Source organism: Leptonychotes weddellii, chromosome 5, assembly GCF_054177405.1.
Source record: "Leptonychotes weddellii isolate Sample4059 chromosome 5, ASM5417740v2, whole genome shotgun sequence".
In the NCBI taxonomy this organism is placed as follows: Eukaryota; Metazoa; Chordata; class Mammalia; order Carnivora; family Phocidae; genus Leptonychotes; species Leptonychotes weddellii.
This window is the reverse complement of record NC_138373.1, coordinates 40,660,651-40,684,546: the sequence shown is the minus strand read 5'-3', so window position 1 is coordinate 40,684,546 and position 23,896 is coordinate 40,660,651. Positions and strand designations below refer to the sequence as shown.

The following is a 23,896-nucleotide window of genomic DNA, read 5'->3' as shown; positions in this document are numbered from 1 at the left end:
GTCACTGGGGCAAACTTCATCAGTGTCTTATTTTAAGGAATTGCCGCAGCCACCTCATCAGTCAGCAGCCATCAACATCGAGGCAAGACCCCCCCACCAGCGAAGATTATGACTCACTGAAAGCTCACATGATGGTTAGCATTTTTTAGCAGTATTTTTAAATTAAGGTATATGTATTGATTTTTTTTAGACACTATGCTATTGCCCACTTCATAGACTATAGTATAGTGCAAACATAACTTTTCTATGCACTGAGAAGCAAAAGATTCATTTGACTTGCTTTATTGCCACATTTACTTCATTGTGATGGTCTGGTACAGAACCCACAATATCTCTGACATATGCCTTTAAGATGATGGTAGCAAGAATTTGGCATGCTTGCTTCCCAGAGAGCTTCCCAATTTCTCCCTAGAAGACAACCTGTAGGGAAATTATTAGGGTTCTTTGTTGTTACCCACCCAGAAGAATGGGGGCTACCCAAGGAGCAGAGACTCCCTTAGCTTGGTCACCCATGTCTGGTGTCCAGCCAGCACTCCAGAGCCCATGTGAGGGATGGTTGTCAGAATCTATTTTTTTATGAACCATCCACAACTGGATAACTATGTCAGAAGCCAACAATCTTGGAGTGGAAGTCAATAGTGCTATTTCCAGGAATACTAAGGCCCTTACTCTAGAAAAATAAAGATTAACTCATGGTTTATTGCATATTTGGTACATGTCCAACTGCAAGCTAGAGACTTTCTCATATATGTGAAAATTCTCAACTCCTCTCTGGGGAAGTGGACAAAAGGGGTTGTCCTAGAGCAAACTCACTCTGCTGTAGGATTCCTTGAACAGCCAGACTTTCTCATTGATTTTGTGCACCTGCCCCCTCCCCCTGCATGACATCATGCAGACATCAGAGGCAGGGCGAGGAAGAAGCCTTCTATTTATTGCAAAGGAATCGCTCAGCTGGGGGACATAGTGCCACATGGCATCAAGTGCGATTGAAGTGCTGAGCTAGCTGGGTGATGACAGGTATGAGCAATAACACTATGGCAAAGACACAGAGTAGACATCTTATTCTGTCCAGTGTGGGCACCTGCTGGTACCTGCAATCCAGGGGCAAAAATAAGGGCTTTCCAACACAGGCAAAGTGACTGTTTCTTCAAAGTGCCAATTCCTTTGGGTGAATGAATCTAAGATGGGGAAGAGTTGTAGGCTCTGAACTGGTTGGTGGGGGGTGGGGGTAGAGAAAGCAAGGGGGAGAGACCTGGGATCATAGACTTTTAGAACCTAAAGACTGGAGGATCTTTAGGTTTCATGTAGCCCAAAGAATCCTCACCTTTTACCACTAACAACTCCCTCCATTACTTTTCCTAACCTCCTGTGCTTGGAATGCTTTTTTTTTTTTTTTTTTTTTCCTTACAAAACAACTGAATCTACTGATAATCATTTATTTTCCCATGTAAAAGACAGTATTATAAAACTGAGTTGATCTCATTGATATCATTCTAACTGAAAGTAATAAGACATTTGATATGTGTGCAGTCTTTTTGAAAGGCTAGAAAAAGAGTTTGCCCTCTGCTTGCATTTGCCTGGGAATTGCAGATTGGGAAACATTGTTGCATATTTCTCGAGCTTCTGACCTATCCCGGGAAGCCAGATATCTCTATTTTAAATTTATATATATATATTTTTTATTTCTATGTGGTTGTGAAGCACTCCAGGTTCCACCCTCAGGCTCATGAATGCCATGTGATTATCCTCTCTCTAGGAGACCCCTCCCTGACTCACCTAAGGCCATCCTCCACAGAAGTGCCAGCAGGGGTGACCCCAGAGCCACAGAGCACCTCCCTTTCTGGAAAAGGTAGGGATGTTGGAAACTTTTTAAGGACTCCCATTCCCTGTGACCACGCAGGTCCCCGTGAGCCCCTCAGATTCTTGGACCAACCGCTGGAGTTCCACGGCCAACTTAAACAACAGGACACACTTTTTATTAACATCAACATTATATTAGCTTCATTTTCTCTTTTAAATCATTTTCTCTTTTAAAACCTTGATAGCTAGGTTTCGGCTGCACATAATTAATGATGGTTCGAAACCCACTCTTACAATGCCAGATCAGACTTAGCTGTAGACGTGCTTCCTCATCAAAACTGGGGAGGATCTGCGGTTTTGCCTGCCTTGCATGTTAGCCCGCCAACACGTCATGGGTGCCCACGGAAAACAGGACGTTCCTGCTCCAGAGACCAAGGACGTTCTTCCTTCCATGGCACAGCAGGCAGCAGGACCCTCGGCATGTTTGCCTCAATTTCCTCATCTCTGTATCCCACAGGGGCAATGGGGAGGGGCCTCCAAGATGCCTGCACATCCAGCAGGCTGCTTCATAGCAGAGGAAGCCTGAGTTCAAGAAACTGGAGTCTTTTATAACCGGCTGACCATGTCTGTCCTTTGCTCCAGGGTGAGGCGCTGTCTGTACCTTCCAAGGCTATAGGAACATCTTTGGAAAGATAGTCCCAAGAGAGGGCTGCTGGTGCCTCTGCCGAGAAGACGTGCAGAAACATGAGGGACCCACGCAGAACTGTTCCCCCAACGGGGGGCTGCTGGGTACAGAAGCACTGCACAGAGCTGCCAACGTTACGCATTTCCAGGGTCTTAGCTAATCTTCTATCCCAATTTCCTCAGCACCGTCCTGATGTTAAGAAAATTTGAAACCATAGATGCTAATGTCTTGGGACAATGTGCCCTACATCCTAGGGAAGCCTTACTTTACACTTAACTCCTGATTTTTTTGTGTCCCGTTATCCAGTGTGGTGCTTCCCCACCCCCGTCTCCCCCTTCGTGCCCGGCACAGGCATCCTGCTGCGGTTGGCTGCACTGCTCGGGCTCGCCTCCCCTTGAGCACAGCTTCCTAACCGTGGACACATGTGGGGACCTCCCCGGAACTCTGGCGGTCTGGGGAGCAGCCTGGGAATTAGGGTTCTAGAATCTCCCCAGGTGGTTCTTAGGGAGCCAAAGCTGAGTAGCAATGCCGAAGGGGGGATGGCGAGGCCAGAGGGAGGCTTCCTCCTAGTTAGTTAGGTAGTTTGTTGACTACAAACAGGAGGATATGGTTGAGCGCTGACTGCATTTAAGTTTGGAGTAATTCCAAAACCCCTTTGACCCAAGTCACATCTGGTGCACCAACTGATGAGAATAATCAAGGCTGGTCTCTGCCAGCCTTGCCTTCGTGCATGGAACACTTGGTCAGGTGAAAGGCGTGGGAGTGTAATCTCCGACATGGGGTGACGTGGCCATGGGCACTTGGATGGAAATGCTTTGGGGGAGCTCTGCCTGCAGAGCGCCCGGAGTGCTGGCAGCCCGGATGGTGTGAGGTACGTGTGAGGTACTAATGGGGGACGAAGGGGCAGGAGGACGTCTCACAGCGTAAGCGGCTGGGACAGCAGCCCCACACGGCGTGGCCAGACAGCCAACGGTGCTGGGGTCACAGAGGCACTTGTATCATGCTTCACAGTTTGGGGGCAGCCATTTGCCAGGTCGACAGGGACAGTGAGGGCCTGGACACAAGGCGGGCTGCCCTCCCCTCGATCAGCGCAAAACCAGGACCCTTCCTTCAAATACGCTCTCTAGGATTCGGTCAGGCTGAACCTCAGGCTTCCCCCCCATTTCAGAAGTCATGTGCAAACACGTAAAAAATAAATGAAAATCCGCACCCCAGATGTCTTTGGCAAATACAGTTGCGCTCGGTTTTTGAGAGCAGCCTCCCATAGCATCCGAGTCTACCCAAATCCGTGGCATCTTGAACTTTGCCCCATGATAAACAGCTGCAGAGCCTCTAGCATTCTCGAAAGTCCCGTGGCCATTCCAGATGGATGAACAGGTTACCCACCTAAGGGATTTTCCCAAAGAGCCATGGAGGAGTGCGCCGGGGGAGGGCTGGCCTGTGGTGGGCTTCACTAGAGCAAGCACCAAGTCCACTCTCTTCTGGAGCTGAGCAGAGACACGAGTCTAAATATTCATGTTCTCCATATCTTGCGCTTTCCTACAGAACCAGCTTTCACTTCCACGTCAGACACCACAGTGGCCACAAAGCCCGATACTGTGCCAGGCTCCAGGCCGATGCCATCAAAGCCTCCTGCTACAGGAACCACAGGGCCGATCAGTCAGGAACCCTTCCAAGCCCCACCTCAGACAACGGCAAAGGCCTTGGAACGCACTCCCTCCGCCTCACAGGAGACGCCAGGTTAGCACTGGCTTTGCATACTTTAGGAGAGGTCAGCAACCCGTGGGCTGCTTCTGGGAAGCGGGTGGAGACCTCGAGTGAGCCGACTGCACAGCATTATACCATCTGACCTGAAGTCCAGACAACTCAGTAACCCCCCGCTCGCTGCTCCGTGCCACAGCCTCCCTGCTCTGCCCTCTAACCTCTGTGCTCTGCCCTGCTTCAGCCCAGCTGGAAAAGAAAGTCCATCTCCTGGATGGGACAAGGCTCACCGTACAGACCTGCATGGCAGAGGCTTGCCAGTCTGAATAATATCTGCCTCCTCCCAATATGGGAGGACAGTGGAAGCCTTCTGCAATCTGGAGTCACAGTCTGTGGGATGGAAAAGTTCTTGGTAATCTGCATCTTCCGTAAAGGCATTAGCTGATTCTTTGTGGCGTGTTTTTCTCTACTACAATACCATTGATTATGCTCCCAACCCGCCCCGTGCTGTACCTTTCATCCCCGTGACTTATTCATTCCATCACTGGAAGCCTGGACCTCCTGCTCCCCCTTCACCCGTTTTGCCCATCCCACCCCCACACCACACACACACTCCTCCCCTCTGGCTGTCATCAGTTTGTTCTCTGTGTTTATGGGTCTGTTTCTGCTTTTGTCTGTTTGTTCATTGGTTTCGTTTTTTAGATTCCACATCTAAGTGAAATCATATGGTATTTGTCTTTCTCTGTTTGACTTATTTCACTTAGCATAATACGTTCTACGTCCATCCATGGTTATTGAATGGCAAGATTTCATTCTTTTTTATGGCTGAGTAATACTGTGTATATATATACCACATCGTTATCCATTCATCTACTGATGGACACTTGGACTGCTTCCATATCTTGCCTACTGTAAATAATGCTGCAATAAACATAGGAGTGCATATATCTTTTCAAATTAGTGTTTTTGTTTTCTTTGGGTAAATACCTGGCAGAATTACTGAATCGTATAGCTTTTTCCATTTTTAATTTTTTTGAGGAACCTCCATACTGTCTTCCACAGTGGCTGCACCAGCTTGCATTCCTACCAACAGTGTTTTCTCCACATCCTCCATAACAATTGATGTTTCTTGTCTTTTTGATTCTAGCCATTCTCACAGGGGTAAGATAATGTGTCATTGTGGCTTCACATTTGCCTTTCCCTGATGATCAGTGATGTTGAGCATCCATTCGTGTGCCTGTTGGCCATCTGTGTGTCTTCTCTGAAAAAGTGTCTATCTGGTCCTCTGCCCATTTTTAATTGGACTATTTGCTTGTGTGTGTGTGTGTTGAGTTGTATAAGTTCTTACACACTTTGGATATTAACCCTTATCAGATATGTCACTTGCAAATATCTTCTCCCATTTAGTAGGTTGTCTGTTTGTTTTGTTGATGTTTTCCTTTGCTGTGCAAACAGGGCATATTTGATTCTTAAGCATGGCCCAGCATCTAAATAAATTACCCTTGTTCTCTGCTAAAGGGAATTTGGTTTTGCCAGCCATCAATCTCTCAAGGCTTTAGGATGGAAACCAAATTGTCCAAAATTCCTCCTGCTTAACGAGAAACTGGTGCCTTAACTGAGAAACAGCAATAACTCAGCTGCAATCTCTTCTCTGCAGGTACATATTCATACAATTCTGGAGCTGTGACTGGTAAGTATTTTTTTTTCTCTTGTCCTGGCAGTGTTTATGCCCAGAGGACCTCAGTCACAGGGGGTGGGACAGTCCTGGTTTATGTGCTGCCCCAGCCTGGCCACCAGCAGCATCCCCTTCTCCGCTCAAGAGTGTCTCGGTTTAGATAGTAAGTTATAGGATCACCCTACTTATGGGATTCTAACATGACTGCTTATCTCACTGTTGGTAGCTCCTCCCTGTCAGGCTACTGATGTGGGAACCAGAGAGCTGACGCATCACAAAAGAGCCTCCTTCCCCTAAGCAGGGCTGGACTTGCATGCAGGACTTACCAGAACACCACACACGTGTATCACTGTCATTGCGATGCTGTTATTCTGTCATAAACTGCATTCATCTTTCACAGGGTTTCAGCATGATGCCCTTCACAGCAAGGCTGCTCAAATGTCTCAATATAAGAGGCTTCTTTTTACAGAAGAAGCACACAACTTTAAAGCTAGGAGAGAAAGTGAATGACCCAGGGAATGTGAGGATGGGAATGGAAAAGCGTTCGCAAGAATTAAAGAAAGAGAGGAAGGAAGGGGAGGAGAGAGGAAGAAGAGAGAAGGGAGAGAGAATTGCAATCATAAGAAAGAATCTAAGACTTTTGTCTGACAAGTTTTCAAGAAGCAAAACAAACAAACAAACAAACAAAAACCACCGTAACTTCATAAGACAAAAATTATTTCTATTTTCCATTTACAAGTTTTTCTACTGGAGAATGACTCATTTTTGTGGCTATATTTTATCTGCATCAGGTGTCATCTAGGGGCACCCAGGTGGCTCAGTTGGTTAAGTATCAGACTCTTTCAGCTCAGGTCGTGATCTCAGGGCATGAGATTGAGCCCCACGTCGCCCCGCATCACCCTACATTGGCTCCATGCTCAGCGGGGCGTCTGCTTCTCTCCCTCTCCCTCTGATCCTCCCCCTACTCCCACTCTCTTCTCTCTCTCTCTCAAATAAATAAATAAGTAAATAAATAAAATCTTTTTTTTTAAAGTGTCATCCAGAAAAAAAAAGTGAGGGGTGCCTGGGTAGCTCAGTCAGTTAAGCATCCAACTCCTTCAGCTCAGGTCATGATTGTGGGATGGAGCCCCTCTCTCCCTCTCCCTCTGCACCACATCCTCCCCCACACAGGTTCATGTGCAAGTACTCTCTCTTAAAAAAAAAAGGCCAACCAAGTGGGTTTGGTCATTTCAGCAGCTAGTTGATTAGAATGGTTTTTAAAATGATCAAAATGTATATGCAAAGGCAAGACAATAAAAAAAAAGCCCATCTGGAGAGTATTTTCATGGAGAAACTGTGGGATTAATGACAAGGACACTGAAACAAAAATATGTTTATCACTTAAGAGGCAACCAGTAAATAAAGTAGCTAACCTAATTTTTCTCCTTACGTCACATATTACATTAACCTTTCTACAAAGTTTTACATTTTTTATTCATTTTTTTGAATTGGTAATATTTGCACAGGGTTTAAAAATTACAAATTACAAAAAGATATAGAGCAAAAAGCCCCATCTCAGACTGAAAATCCCCTTGCAGGAAGAAAGCAACTCCTGCTACCAGATTTCTGTGTGTCCTTTCAGAGAGTCACCCTGTAAATAGCTCACAGAGGATATATGATGCTAAACAGGTATTGTATTTTCACTGTTTTGCACCTTGTTCATTTTCACCTAATGGTATCTCTTGGAAATCCTTCCATATCAATACATTAAAACCACTTCGTTCTTTAAAACAGCTACAAAAAATCCTACCATATGGATTTGCCAGAATTTATGTAGCCAACCCCCTATTTGGACATGTGACTGTTTACATTCTTTGACTATGTTACAAACAGTGATTAATTGGAAAACCTATCATTTTGCTGTGGGCAAGTATATCTGTAGGAAAAAATCCTGTATATAAAATTTGAGGGTCCATGTTTTCTAAGTAGATTTTCAAACAACTACTTTATTATGGGATATCATCTTACATTTTTCCAGCTCATGATTTTCACTAGATTAAAATATCAGAAAGTCTCCCCAGTTCTGAAGTATAATGTAATACACATTAACTGAACACCTGCAATAGGCAAAAATAGTTCCGTGCAAGAAACTGCGGAAATACAGAGATTAAAAAACAAAAACAAAAAACTTTAAATCTTTCCTGTTATGTGAGTAAGATTTCCTTCTTCCGGGAGGCTTCAAGATAAACATGTTAGCACCTAACTTACAAGACAGATCAAGTAATTGTTAGCAAAGAAATAAAAAATAAAGATGAGTTCTATTTCATTAGGTGTTATTTAAGTTTTATTGGCTAAGAAGGTGTAAACTGAAATTAAAATCATGCTAGTTTTCTAAAAACATTTAATGATGGTGCCTGCCAAGTCTGTCATATACAGTCCCAGCTACCTGAGACCCAAAAGTTTGCCCCTGTCAGGTACAAACGGCAGAGATACCAGCTGGCTCCTTGGGCATCCGTAGGTGTTGCCATTTCTGCATGAATAAGCAATCGGTTGACCATGTTTGTAAGCAAATATAGATGCTTTACCATAATAATCACTCAGCAAATGTTAATTAACTTAATATTTTCATCAGCCCATTGATAACTACCAATATCACAATTTTTAAAGTTACATAAATTATCACAACTTATAAAAGTTGCTTTTTTCAGTTCAAAAGAAAATGGTAAATAGTAGATGCTCAATAAATAGTGAGCGAGCAAATGAATATGTTAATTTGAGGACTTTAACATTTTAATAAATGTTTAGGAAGTGCAATTCTTCATTTCATTGTCTTAAGTATCTACAGGCTCACTTGGCAGGCTTTTTTTCCTTTAAGATTTTATTTATTTATTTTAGAGAGAGAGAGCACAAGCAGGGGGAGGGACAGACGGGAGAGAATCCCAAGCAGACTCTGTGCTGAGTGCAGAGCCCCATACAGGGCTCAATCTCATGACCCTGAGATCACAACCTGAACTGAAACTAAGAGTCAGATGCTTAACCAACTGAGCCACCCAGGCGCCCCTTGGCAGCCCTTTTAAGCAATAATTTCATTCAGCTATTCCAATATCCCGTATCTGATCTTTGACTAGGCTATTCCTGAGGACTCCTGATTGTAAAGTAAAGAGCCAGAATGTCACCTATGACAGTGTTTACATTGCCATGTTCATTTAAGACACAAGGAGGGAAGAGTTAATTCTTCAGACTGTGTTATACTTCTCATCTGTCATATCTGAAATCGATTTGCTGCAGTTGATATGCTCAGCCTTTAATAGGAGCTAGCTCTATATTATATCATTCCTCTGTTTATTCAATGTAGATTGAGTTCTAACTCTGTGCCGGGTTGGTCCTCAGTTGCAATGAAATGCAGATTTCTCATTGAGAAGCAAATGGCACATCGAATGTCCTTTAACTTATGGACTGTGAATGGTTTCATTCAATCAGTTAGGTATTTATTGAGTACCTACTCTGAGCCCAACACTTGCTGTGTGCTTAGTGCAGTAAGAGACAGAAGAGAAACACTGCCCAGGAATAATGATAGTCTTACTTCAAAACGGCCTTCATCAGATGCAGGCACACCAGCACTCAGAGACAGCACTTCCTGGCTGATCTAGTTTGCAGGTACTGCTAAGGAATGGTGCCTTCCCCCACCCTGTTCTCAGAGGACCTTTTCATCATCCACATTGAACAATGGCCACTGGTTGCCTCGGCCACCTTCTTCGCTTTAGACCCAACACGCACTGCGGGTTGAAGTCAAGCCAGGGAGCTACTGGCCTTTCTCGGCCTCCTGAGCAATAATCCATCCCCACCCCCTACTCCCGCCCCTGACTCAAATCCTCCTCTGTTCTCCTCTGGCTCACCAAACCTCTCTCTCTTCCTTTTTCTACAACCCATGCATACCCTAGGAAACACAAAACGGTGGGGGAACTTGCCAGTTGATTTGTTTACCTAGCATCTTTGTGATTTTGGTTTCAATTTTTTTTTACCCAGTTTGCCTGGATATAATGGAGGAAGAGGCCAAGGGTATGAGTTTGTCCCTGGATTCAAAGTGCTCTGTCACATCATTGGCTCAGGGGCCTCTTCTCTCTCTGGAATTGGGAGTCTGCAGGCGTGATTCTCATTCAGAAGAAAAAGGAAGAGGCATTATGAAAGCAAAATTACAGCTGACATCAACCAGCCTTTTCCAGTAAATCCCTCTGCAGACAGTAAATGCATGACAAGCTGATTAGTCAATGGAAGAAATAGTTTACCCTAGGGCACACCGTCTCTTAGGAAGTATTTCTGGTTTTTAGTCATAATGATTAATGTTAAGTCTGAAAATTCAAAACATTTTTCACTAATTTGCCATGCTTCCTTGTTATTTCCTTTGGGACTTTTCTATTCTCGTTTGTATTTACTTAGGCACAGGTAGTTTTGTTTTGACAACTTTACTGTTTCTTCTGATGACAGTACCATTTCAAAAATATCAGGGAAAAAGCAAACTTTTTAAAAAAGAAAATAAAGATTATCTACAAGCCCACCATTACTTAGTACTTTGGTATCTATTCTTCAAGGCTGTCCTGGGCCTATGGACACACGCATGGCTTACTGGAGATTATTTTTTGGTTCATTTTGACCTCAGCCAGTTTTTTTTCACCTAAGTAATTGGAGGCATCTTTCTGTGTTAATACAGATTCATTTCATAATTTTTAAAAGTTGGATGATAGTCCAATGTATGGGTATAACCACAGCTTAATTAATTTTCCATTACTAAGAGATTGAGATTAACATTTTAAAAATTGTTTTAAATAATACTTCAGTGAATACTCCTGGATGTATTTGCCCATTTCCTTGGAATAAATTCCTAGAAGTGGGACTAGAGAGTCAACGGTGTGGTCTTCTCTAAAGCTGTTGTTCCATGTTGCCGAATGCCCTTGAGAAAAACTGTACTCCGTACCCGGCGGAGAATCTGAGTGTTTCCCCACATCCTTGTATTTCTCTGTTTTTCGATAGAGTTGTATTTTGAAGGCAAAGATAGGAGATGTATCCCGTACACGAGGTCGTGTGCTGGTTGTATAGGCCCAGGTCCAAACAGCCAGTCTAGGAGATGTGACTCGTGGTCCACAGTCAGACCACTGGCCCCCCAGATGTTCAGGGTTGTCATCCTACATGTAGGCTAGGTGGGTGATATTTGCAGGGAGATTTCACAACGTGGAGGCAAACTGACCAACTCTTGCCTGGAGCTTATTATTGATGCAAGTGTTTTTAAAATAGTTAGGTTCACCATGCCCTTGGGCTAAGCCCTCTGGCTTCCACATGGAGATCCCACTCTTCCTATCCTGTCTAATAAATCTTAAATGCCCTACAGCTGCTGGCCTCCTACCTCCAAGTGCCCCCACCACTCCAGGCTGTTCCTTTCAACTCAGCCCAAACAGGATCTTTCCCTTCTCCTAAGCCATAGCCTTACTCTCCTCTTATCCGTAACACCTTTTACAACACCTCCTTTCTCTCCTTACCACTCTTCCTCCGCCATAAAAAGCTGCTAGTAAAAACACAATAATGATGGGGGTGCCTGGGTGGCTCAGTCAGTTAAGCATCCAAATCGATCTCAGCTCAGGTCTTGATCTCAGGGTCGTGAGTTCAAGCCCCACATTGGGATCCATGCCCAGCGTGGAGCCTATTTAAAAAAAAAAAAAAAGATGAAATTGGAAGAAGCATGGCACTGCATGCTATTGTTTCTAAATGGGGATTCTGTGAAGTTGAAGAAAAGGGGGAGGTGGTCCCAAGGACAACTATTTTCTGACTTTGGATTGAGCAGCAGACCAGCCTTCCCATCTTGTGAACTCTGAGGCCTTTACTTTCTCCTCTCGTCCCATCACCATGTCACCCTGACCAGGAAGGATGGATTAGGAGCTGGGGATGTGGGACGACGTGAAAGGCGATGGTTTGAACTGGTGGTATTGGTGGGAAAAGAATGCACTTTCTGCCCAGAAGTAGAGCAGATTGGGCTGTGTGGACCTCCAGAAATGTCAGTAACAGCTGGGGCTGGGAAGGCATTTGGATCTCTCTGCAGGATTGTCAATTGTAAAGAGTTTTCAGATTCTTAGACATGAACCTGCTGCCAGGACTCTCCGCAGGACAGCTCTGTTCTGTTCTCTTGCAGTGGCAATCTTCACACCTGTCGCTGTGCTCGGGGTAGTATGTGCGGTGCTTCTTCTGGTCTGTTACCGAAAATCCAGGTGAGAAGCGCGAGGGAATCACAGAGGACGGGATTCTTCCTTCCCTCCCAGAAAAGAGCTGCATCATTATGTTTCCGCTGCCCCCTCAAAGCAAGACCCCCTTTCCTGGCTACTGAGGTGGGCTCTCACACCCGCTCACTCCTGTACCGGCCAATGGAGAGCTGGCCCTGGGAGGCCCCCCACAGGCCACGAGTAGGAGACACGGCAGCCAGAACCTAACTGGTGACAAGGGGCCGCTCTACCACAAGGAAAGAAAAGAATGAACGAAGTTTTCTTTCCTTTTCAGAAGGAAAGAACCTACCCAATAACCAATTTGATGGATATGCAATTGCTGTGATACAGTCATGAATATATTTTCTTGAATGTTCTCATTAAATATAGGGATATTTTCTTATTTATGTGCTCATTCATGTAGGCCTGACTTTTGTATTTCTAATCATTGAAATTCTTATTTCAGCATTGGGTGACGAGAAGACTGTTTCTGCCACTTGCCAAAATTTCAGTTTTTATTTATTTTTCTAAACTTGAGGCCTTTTTATAATTTTCATTAAAGCCTCAAATGGCATATTCACCTGAATTTCATACTTGTATCAATTAGAACCTAGTAACCAGCATTCCATGTTGATATGGCTGTTCTGGATCCTTCCTCAGCAACATACAATGAACAGGAGAAATCAGATTTGTTGAAACAAAACTTTTGGCTGCTAATCATAAAGAATTCTTTTCTAAATATATCAGTATAAGGATGATACCATCCTTCGAGCCTCACTTTGGCAAAATGAATGTTCCATGAAATGCTACTGTGAAGCCGAAATGAAAAAGTCATCTAAAAATTCACATCCATCTTTGAAAGCTGTTAATACCATCCCAACCAAAAGAAATGCCATAAACCTCATAGATCATTTAGAAAGAGCACATTAAGGTTGATGTGTGATTTGAAAATCTGTCAAAACAATCCCCAAAATGCTAAAATGTTGGCAAAATAAAAAATGACTTTTAAAAGGACTTTCAAAGTGTTGTTATAACTAAATTTCCACAACATGTTATATTTGGAGTTATGTTCTTAAAAAAGTATAATGACTATCATTGACTTAAAAAATGTGCACAATTTTTTAAGACATTAAAAATAGGATCTTACAAGAATTTGTAAATTTGGTATATATGGCCAATAAATATGCCGATAAGATGAAAATATCAATATTCACTGACTATAGTAGAGAAATATTGATAAATATACCTATAAGAACTGAGAAACCTGAAAAGCATAACTACTTGGTCATTTGGTGAATCAATTCTTTGCTGTAAACTTATTTTTTACAGATGGGTTATTAGGTAGATTGGTCATTCAACAAACTGGCTTTCAGCAAATTATTTTCAGTACATTGGCCTAGAGTCCTGATTTATAGTTTAGCTCTCACTCCAAGGAGCTCAAAGTGCTTATGTACTTGATAATTGAAGTGTGGCTGACATACAATATCCTATTAGTTTCAGGTGTGCAGCATACGGATTCAGCATTTTTATGCATTATGAAATGATCCCCATGACAAGGCTAGTTACTACCTGATGCCATACAAAGTTATTACACTATGATCGACCATATTCCCTGTGCTATACATTATATCCCCGTGACTTATTTTGTAACTGGAAGTTTGTACCTCTGAATCCCCTATTTCACCTGCCCCCAGCCCCTCCCCTCTAGCAATCACCAGTTTGTTCTCTGTGTCCACAAGTTTGTTGGTTTTGTTTGTTCGTTTTTGTTTTTTAGATCCCACAAATGAGTGAGATCATATGGTGTTTTTCTTTCTCTGACTTATTTCACTTAGCACTATAGCCTCTAGGTCCATGCATGTTGTTGCAAATGGCAAGATCTCATTATTTTTTATGGCTGAGTAATATTCTAGTGTGTGTGTGTGTGTATATATATATATACACACATCTTCTTTATTCATTCATCTATCAATGAACACTTAGGTTGCTTCCATATCTTGGCTGGTATAAATAATACTGCAGTGAACACGGGGTGCAGCTATCTCTTCAAATTGGTGTTTTTGCTTTCTTTGGATTCAAAGTGTTTACTTTGAAATGTCCTAAAGAGTTGCCTATCCTCAAGAGGTAGATGACATAATCCATGAAAAAATTGCTGGCCCAGATACTCAGGGCCAAAAAACACAGGTCCTTCAATGACTGGGAAACATGTGGAATAAGATGTTCTGCCTCCCCCACTCTTGGTTACTCAGGAACTGGTTAATATATTTGTTTCTTTAAACACATACCAAGTACCAAGAACTGTTTTAAAAGCTTTCTGAATATTACATCACTTTTATCAAGATGATCATGTCTGGCTTTGCCAGGCTCCCAGTTACTCTCTCCTTCTTGTGCCTGCCATCTGAACTACTGCTTTTTAGCAGAGAATTGGAAAAGAGGGAGTAAGCTGCTCCAGCAGCACTGATCAATCTTTGGTGGACGAGCAGCTTAAAATACCAAAGTAAGATTTCAATACCAGCCGTGACTGGAGGTAAGCTAGGTTTTCCCCATCTGAGTGTTCAACAGGAACTATCTGTTCACTCAAGCTGAGGGCGACCCGCTCCTCTTTTCAAAACCTCTGACTGATCTGCTTTACAGGCAAACTTCGCAGACACCCAGTGTTGAAATGGAAAGCATGGAAGAGATGCCAATGACTAGGGGAACCAGCAGAAGAGAGGAGGATGCAGAAAACTACCCACACGACCTGGGACACTCAGGGGGAGACTGAGGGCAGCAGAGACTTGAGCGAAGGCGCCAACCCTGCCCTAGCCGAAGAGGACCTGGAAACGACTCAAGGAGCTGGGCACCAGGAAACAGCCCATCAGGATGATAAAACAAACGTCTTGGCATCATTTTATCAACAGCACCCAGCCAAGACACCTCCTAGGCTCTGCAGTCTCAGGATGGATGCTCGGGACCCGTCCTGCCCTGCCCGGCCTCAGGTGTAGGGCTGCCTTCCCCAGATCCCAGCAGTTGAAGCTTTCCTGGGAGTGGCTGAAGGCCTCGGCTTTCCTTTTATTTCATTGTGACATTTATTTGGGATAGCTTAGCAGCTTGACTATTCCACCCCTCATCCTGACTTGCAGTTTACAGAGAAAAGAAATACACCTGAGACTCTAAGATAATTCTGAGTCTCCTGCTGGCTTAAGAGATGTCTACAAGGATGACAACAGTGTTGCAGCTCCAAACGCTGTCCCTCTACTGAGGTGCTCTGCAGGCACTGAAAGGGAGCAAAGAGGTATCGTGCCCCATCAATCCACTTAAGGATTCACAAAGAAGGAAACTGAACTCAGTGACATTTTCCATGTATATGCATTTCTATTTATACTCCCTATTATATCTACATATTTTATATAACTGTTATTTTGAAATTGTGCCTTGTATAAACAAAATGTCTATTTTCAATATAAAAAAAAAATGCACTGAAAGAATCACTGAGAAGAAATGTGCCATGAATAAAAAAGAGGAGAAAGAGCGGGAATGTAGAGTCCCAAACAGTTGAGCTTGGCTTTCTTTCTAAAAGGAGAAAAAAACAAAAAAGACCTTGCCTAAAGCTAGATCAGATCACAGTTTTGGACTCTCTAACAAGATTTCCATGAGTGAAGCAGTAAGTGGCAGGTTATGGCCCAGGTGTGCCTGGCACACCCGCTGTCTCTTTCCCTGCACTGCTCGCTCTTTTTTTTTTTTAAATAACATTTATTTCTAAAATCGGGGACCTCATCCACCTCCTCATTTTATAGAGGAGAAAACTGAGGTCTATAGAAGTTGACTTGCCCAAGGTCACATGGCTCAATTAATGCCGGCTTGGGCTGGGCAATGTTTAGGGAGGGCGATGGGGTAGGAGAGGAGCAGCCCCAACTAGAACTCAGCCGTTGATGGCCTCTCGCACAGCCAGGGGTAGTCAGGCCGCCATCACAAGCATTTGGAAAGTGGGACACAGACTCAGCGACCATCTACATGTCACCAGCAGCTCGCCAAGGGCCATTCCTTGCTAACTTCCTCACGTCATCAAATTAGATGGTTTCATCAAAAGCGAAGGAAGGGTAGGACTTTCCAGTGGCTGGTGTTGGGATTTTAGAGCCATGCTGTTTTCACTCCCTGCAAATTCTCTTTCCCAATGAGAGGAAACTCATCGCTAACACATGAGTGGAGCCATTGTATTTGCTGGGCTTACTCACTTGATTATCCTGAGTCTGCCTGATTATCTAAATGTTTTGCTTCTCGCTTCAGCTGTTTGCCCCTCCGTTTCTAGAGTTTACCATTAACTGGATCCATTTTGTTCTTTATAAGTTTTAAGAGTTTGACCCTTGTGATTTCAAAAACTAATTTGACAGAAGACACAACTCGGCATAAAAAAAATTGATAGCCGTTCAGTAGAACCAGAATTTTGAAAGGTTTCTACTGGGTGTAAAAGAGTTAAGTCAAAGGGCTACTTCACAGCTTTGTGGTTCCATTTTACCACCATCTTTGGAAAACTAATATGACAACCTCCGGGGGGCCCATTTCGGAGCTATAGAATCACCTGGCTCTGGTCCATCACAGAATAAGTCTGTGATCTATCAGGCACCAACCAAGTTCAAGCTGGACATGACAAAAATTAGATCTAGCAAAGTAGATTAAGCAAGCATGGTGGGGTGGAGTTGAAGTCTGGAAGGACCCAGGCAGGTGGGGTGGGGATGGAAAAATAAATCAAGTGTTTGTTTTAAAGAAGCAAAGGGGTAAAATGAATTCTCTTAGTAGGTGGTGCAGTCCTAGGAACATGTCTAAGTAAACCTCTATGATGCCAAGACATATCACAGCCCCAGAATTTACCCACTGAGCAGTGATGAACATCTTGAAATTAAGAACTATTTTCATCTTTGAATTTTCAGGGACTGTTGAAGTGCCCTGAAGGTGATTAAGAGACTCTGGACAAGTAAAATAAAAGATTCTTAACCAAAATACAGCAAATTTCTCTGACATATGGTAGCCTGTTCTCAGGCACGGCTCTAAAGGAGGTGATGTTTGGGGGCACTCAGCTACTTGTCTTTCTGCATCCGGTCTCCCCATCCTGCCTTGACAATTCCAAGCACTGCCTCGCGTTCTGTCCCCATTTTACACGAAAATAGTACTTGCTGATGCCCAGAGGGTTTGGTTGGGGAGGACACGTGGGACCTAGAAGTGAGGAGGAGTGCGCAGAGAGCAATGATAAGCTACAGTGGAAGGGCGGGTGTGAGTTCTACCAGCAAGTGAGTAGTACGTAGGGGTGTGAGGTGCACCTCTTCTGCTGCATCACGGCCCCTTCCTAGTCCCTCCCGCCTCCCCCTATCAGGAGGCTGCATGCCAGAGTCCTCCGGAATCACCACTTTCCCCTACCTTACCCGAAAGCCTCTGATTCCTTCACCCTGGGAAGTGTCCTGCCGATTGAGCTGGTAAGATGCTACTTGCTCTAGTTATCTGTTGCTGCAAAACCCACCATGGAAACAGCAGCTTGAAACTACCACTGTTTATGATCTCTGGGGGCCAACTGGGCTCAGCCGGGCAGCTGTGCTTTATGTGGCAGCAACTAGGCACACTCACTCGGCTGCATTCAGCATGGCTGGGCTGAGCTGGAAGGTCTAAGAAGGCTTCACGGGCTCATCCGGGGCCTTAGCATGCCGCCGAGCTGGCCTGGGCTTCCTGGCAGCATGGCAGCTTTGGGGAAGTCAGAAGAAACTGCCAGGCCCCTTAAAGGCTAGGGTAGGGACCGCCACACGTCACTTCTGTGCATTTTATTGGTCAGAGCAAGTCACCAGGCAGCCAGATTCAAGGGGAGGGGTAACAACAAAAGGAATCAATGGAAACTATCTTTGGAGACTCTCTACCACAATACTTCCCGGGGCCATCAGAGAAATGGAATTTGTCTTTCAATCTCTGGCATTCAATAAATGCCAATAAATCCCCGACGCATGAATGAACAAAATGATCCAAGGGTACCTGCGGGGGACTGAGAAGAGACCATCTTAATTTTTTTTAGTGGAAAAGGATTTGAAAGTTCTTCAACTGGTAAGCCTTTAGCCCACACCTGTCAGCTGGCTGCAAATATACATAATTCACATTGTTTTCTCCTCTTTCATTTCCTGTCATCCACAACATTTGCCATTAAGAAAACTGACTGATCTTCATCTTTTTTGTCTTGCTTTTTTCCTTGATCGATAAATAAGACTCTTATTTGCTTCTTTTTAAACCTTCCTCTAGACAGTAGGAAGGGAATAGGGACCAAAGAGACACATTTAAGGGTCTCTCCATGTTTCTAACTGTCCAATCTATTTTCTTCACCAAGGAAGGACCTTTTACTAGGAGCCTCAGAATATCAAGAATGTAACGGAGAATCTTGTTTGTTTTCCCACAAGTCTATGCTCCTTGAAGGCCAGACCAGCTAGATTCAAACAATAGTAGCCCCAATACCTCACGCTGCCTGAGGTGTATCAGAAATTCAATGTGTGGCTCTTTTCCAGAATTTACAAATACACAACACCACATTTATGTGGAATTCTGGCTCACTCTTTTCGCCCCTAAGAGCCTGTCTGTAAGTCCACCCATCCCACTTTTGCTATTTTTAGCTCTCCAGGATGTAGTACCCATCCCATTTTGGGGACCCAATATTGTGTTGGGAGTGCCTTCCTGCCCACTAACTTAGAGAGGCAGATATCCCCTCTCCTGCTCCCACCAGCGTGTGGGGCCCTGACCCGGGCTCATCAGATACCACAACTAGTTAGCACTCAGAAGCTGTGCTGTGAATATGGAATGAAAAAACACAACAGAATTGATACAGCGACACCCTGCAATGCTTCTAAACCATCAAACGGTTGTGATACTGTTTCTTGGCTCTGCAGATTTGGGCTTTGGTTCCTCTCTGTTTCCCAAACTGAATCGTCTAGCTTCCCATGATTCTATGAGCCCCCAACATTCTTTCAAGACATTTTCTTTTTCCTTAGAACAGACCCAGTTTTCATTACTTGTCACTGAAAAGTTCCTAACTGGTAGGGAATATGGTGCTAGGAGAGCATATTGCAAGTGAGAGAAGTAGAGAAATGGGGACTATCTATGATGGTTATCTGCCTTTGAGAGAGGGTAGAAAGTAGTGACAGTCCTGCTAATATTCTGAGATGGGGACCCAGCAGCCCATGGCATGCTGTGAATTAGTTCCCCAAAAGTTATCTGGAATGGCATGCCCACTGTGAAGGCCCAGCTCTGGGAGACTGCATCGCTGCCATCCTAAAATATCATGGGTAAAGAAAGTCAAGGCCATAGATGGGTGGCTACTATTAATGGCAGTGAATAACTCAGAAAAGAGAGTAAGAATCTCAAATCCTTAAGGTCTCAATTCAAGCCACAGATGGAAACCTAGAGACTTCTATAACCAGGCTGAATCTCATCCTTCAGAAAGCAAAGCCAAGAGGGCTGGAAACCCAAATTAAGAGTCTGAGTCCTCCTGCCGTTGAGTACCATTAGCTGAGTTTACAGGCCCGCCAGGTTTCTTAGCTGAGAGGCAGGGCCCTCATTGGATAATATCGGAATGAAGATCCAGGGGGAAATGTGCAGGGCTCACAAGGATCCCTACTCCCCCATTTACCCCGCCTTGTCCTCAGAAGCAGCCCCCAGTTTTGTCTGGTCACGCTGCTCCTCACTTCAAGGTAATACTACTTCCTGGGCTGAGGAGTAATCTTGCAAGAGGAAGCCTGTTCTCCTAGTGACCCACCTCCCGACTCCTGGTCTGCAAGGGAAGAGACTCGGACAGCTCCCACAAAGGCCATCCAGAACTTTGCTCTGTGCCACCTCCCTCACTGCACTTCCCTTTGCCTCCCAGGAACTGCCCTACTGTCTTCTCACAGGTCAGGCACATCACTCACCATCAACTCATTTGTCAGTCCTGTGCTATCCTCTCCACATCCAATCTACCCTTCAAGAGGTAGCTCGATTTTCTACCTTCTCGGGGGAGCCTTCATTAACTACTCAAACATACAAAATCCCCTGCCTCTGGGCTCCCGTGACATTCATTGTGCACCCTATAAATGTGGCATTTGCTTCTTACTACCTTTGTGCAGTGGAAGGAACACAGGACTTAGAAGACCTGGGGCCCAAGCTTTCTACCTTGCTGGTCTTGTCAGCTTGGAAGAATCCCTTAGGTTCCATCTTTAAAGAGGAGGTAACACATGTATGGTCCTTCTCACCAAGGTGAGGAGCAAAAGGGATACTCAAAAGTACTTTGTGCCTGGCATGTGTCTCTCCTCTCTCTCTCTCTCTAGACACTAGAGATGCTGAAACTGAAGACCTGGGACTTATCCTTGAGGCTTACAGCCTGGCCAAAAAAAGACCCATCGAAACAAAGCAAAACAAAGAGCTCATACCGCACGTTTAGTCAATACAAATGCCACAGGGGTCATGAACACAATAATGCTGCAGACGTCTGGGAAAGGAAGAAATCACTAAAAGGCCTAGATGTTTGGGGAGTCTGTTTCGAAGTGACGGGACTTACGATGAAGGATGGGCAAGATCGAAGTAAACAGAAACAGGCAGGGAGGGTTCTACAAGGGGCAAGGACAGAGGCAGGGAAACAGACAAGAGAGAGTAAGGCAGATGGCAGGCTGTGAGCTGGGGCTCCAGCACGATCGCTCAGTAACCACATGTCAAACAAACTGAAACAAAGGAGACTTCAAGAGCAAAGGTCTCGCAGGGACTGGATGTAGGGTCTTCCCCGCTGCATCCCAGGCTCTACCCAACGGCCCCTTTCTGGTAGATAACCATCACCACGAACTGAGATGGTTACCTACCCAGGGCTGTTTCTTCAATCCTCTGGGTAGAGGGCCAAAAGTACAAAGTACAAAATGAGATCTGTTTATATACTGGAGAATCAGCTACTGGTAGCTACCTACCCCTCCCCTTCCTTCTCAAGCAAGTCCCAACATTTAGGTATTTCTTCTCTTCCACGCAGCCATGCACATCAGAGGAAGTGGACAGCCACAAGCTCCAGGAAAGGAAATCCTGATTATTTGAAGCCAGGCCCTTGCCAGTGATTGGTTTAGGACTGGGCAGGTGACCCAGTTATGACCATGGAAGTATGACGTCAGCTTGGGACGCTTCTGGGAAAGGTGTCCTGGCTCCTAAGAGCCACAGAAGACAGGCTTCTCACTGCTACTGCTGCATCTGGGTGCCCTGCCCAAAACTTCTGCAAATAGCCTGTTGCAGGGAAGTCAGCGGGGGCAAAGGGCAGAGGCAAAAGAACCTGGCTTCTCCACAACAGCGCCAAGCGGCTTATGTTGCCGCCCTACGGTCTGTCCTCCTCTGCACTCCTAGGTAAAATCGTTAACATTTATTGTTCAATGCCCTTTAGAGTTTTTGTTTTGGGTTACGGCCCAAAAAGTGATACAAAATCTGATACTGAATTTGGTAAGAGGAAATGGGGATATCCTACCAGACCCTAAAATGGGGAACTGGCTGAGCAGAGGCAGTAGAACAGAGGGCAGGTAGTAAGGTCCCTACTACTCTAGGCTAGGAGGCCAGGGCCCCTCTGTTACGTAGTTGTAAAGCAACAGATTAAAACGTTACCTGTTTTACTGGGGGCCCAGATTAGGAAAACACATTATGAGGCAAGTGATGACTTAAAAAGATCCAGAACCATTGAATTGGACATTTAAGAAAGGAAAACAAAACCGAGGTGCTGATATTGTGTTGGCTCCTTCTTGGGCCTTCAGGAAGGCCCTTAAAACGTGAGCTTCAGTTGAAGGTAGATCAGATGTCTCTTCTGCTGAGGTGCAAGTTAGACTGAGGTCCTGAGGCAGCAAGAAGCCCCCGGAGGGTTTTAAGCAGGAGGCTGACGTAACTTTGCCTTCGTTTTAAGACGCAGTGTGCTTCCGCGTGGGGAGTAGGAGAGATGAGCCGGCAGAAGCACGGAGCAACTGCACGACGTGGCCACAGGCCAGGCGGGACAAGAGCGCCGGTTCAAGAGGAGGATAATGGAGAAAAATGGATGGACTCAAGATTCACGAGAGGTCAGGTCAAAAGGATTTGCACGTTGGTGCCTTTACTGATGTAAAGAAGGGCGCGGGGAGGTACTAGTTGGGGCGGGGGAAGAAATCAAGAGCTGCATTTTGGATGTTTGCAACATGGCTAAAACATTGAATGGAATAAGCAAGCAGAGGCATTTAGGGTTGAAACTCCTCTCTCTCCATCTAGTCTACCTTACTCCAAACCACTAGGAATAGGAAATATATAAAATCATGGGTGGTGAGGAACATGAGGGACAGCACTACTGCACTCACTTGGAGAATCTGTAATTAAGTAGCCAGGGAGGAAGGGAGTCCCCTCCAAATGCTCTGAAACCCCTCAAAGCCTAAGGAGAAGGCCTTTATTGAAAGAGACCTCAGAAAGGGGTACGTGAGGTCTTCATCTGTCTGGGGCCGGGTCTGGAGGGACTCTTGGTCCGCCTCCTTTGGGGCCAGCTTTACCGCACCCATTCACTGGCAATGCAAAGCAGTCGGCTTCCAGTCCCCCGGTGTACCCCACATTCCTCAAACCCAGCGGTGCAGGGGGACTGAGAAGGACTGGTGGCAAAGACCAGGCTGGAGGAAAAGCATTAGACCGCAAGTGGTCTGATCTCGAGGGGTATCCAAGTCCCTCTGCAATCCAGGCAGTTGGCCCAGAGGCAGACCCAGCACCACCAGAGGAGCGGAGTATGGGGACTGCCACACGTGCCTGGGGACTGGACTTTCTGGGCAGGGGGATTTTCCCCTCCCCCACCCCGGCCCTTGCACTTGTGTGTTCAGGGCTTAGTAAACTGTGTGTGAATCTAACCTCAGCTCCCTCCCCCAGGCAGCTGGACAGAAAAGTATGCATCCACTAAAAGCACGGTGTTGAGGTCAAGCTGGTGCTGTCCACTTCCACGCGTGCCCTCCACATCAGCCTCAAACTTTCCACACTCTCTGGGTGACCCGAATGGTAACTTCACTAAAAACACACTAAAATGATTGAGTAAGAGCTACCGAAACTTCCTCCTTAGCCATTTATAGGGGCTTTCCTATCTCCGATCCCAGCCCTCCCCACCACCCCCCACCAGCCACTGCTTGCCCATGTACTCCCTCCCCGCCACCCCCGACCAGCCACCCCTCGCCCATGTCCTCCCTCCATCGGCTCCTCTGCCAGTTCCCACTCAACACGGAGGCATGCTCACGTTTCTTGCACTCTAAAGATGAACTCCCCTCCCCGATGCCACATCACCCCCCATCCACTGTCTTCCCTATTCCCAGCCTCACTTGAGGCTCATCTATGTGGACGGTGTCCGGTTTTTACTTCCCACTCCTATTCTAAAGGTCTGTCATACAGGCGGAGTTCACGCCAATCATGATATGAGAGACCTTACCGGAAAAGCACCCTATCTATCTTCCCCCCGTGGGGAGTAAATTGTTTAAAAATCTTTGAGCAGATTGTTTTGGTGTGTATCCTGTATCTCTAGATAAGCTCCTATTGACATCTACTTCCGTTTCTCAGTTCCAGGCATGGTAGACAACTTCCTACTGTGAAAGCTGAAGGTCAAACACCCCTCCCCCTCCCCCCCCCCCACGTTTCCCTACCTCAGACACACACACTGACATTAGGAAGCCTACCTATGCGCAACTGAGCGAGGTAGTAAACTACCTGTCATTACTTTTTCTCGTCTACACAACCTGTTTCTTTAATTTTAGAGAATTAATGATGTCCTTGTTTCCCCACCCCATTTGCTTCGTTTTCTGGTGTTTATCACCAACTCCAGCCTGAACACTC

General features: G+C 45.2%; 1 protein-coding gene across 1 annotated transcript; it reads left to right on the top strand.

Annotated features, from left to right (window-relative positions):
• Window positions 1-1,669: 1,669 nt before the first annotated feature.
• On the top strand, window positions 1,670-15,615 carry IL15RA (interleukin 15 receptor subunit alpha). The gene is made up of 5 exons (XM_081820529.1): window positions 1,670-1,849; window positions 4,031-4,225; window positions 5,844-5,876; window positions 12,019-12,094; window positions 14,717-15,615. The coding sequence occupies exons 2-5, from the start codon at window positions 4,102-4,104 to the stop codon at window positions 14,844-14,846; spliced, it is 363 nt and encodes a 120-aa protein (XP_081676655.1). The 5' UTR covers window positions 1,670-1,849; window positions 4,031-4,101; the 3' UTR covers window positions 14,847-15,615.
• Window positions 15,616-23,896: the final 8,281 nt, after the last annotated feature.

Coding starts and splice junctions, on each gene's coding strand:
- IL15RA (XM_081820529.1), top strand. CDS start 4,102: ATGCCATCAAAGCCTCCTGCTACAGGAACCACAGGGCCGATCAGTCAG. Junction 5,877..12,018: donor CAATTCTGGAGCTGTGACTG/GTAAGTATTTTT, acceptor GTTCTCTTGCAG/TGGCAATCTTCACACCTGTC. Junction 12,095..14,716: donor GTCTGTTACCGAAAATCCAG/GTGAGAAGCGCG, acceptor TCTGCTTTACAG/GCAAACTTCGCAGACACCCA.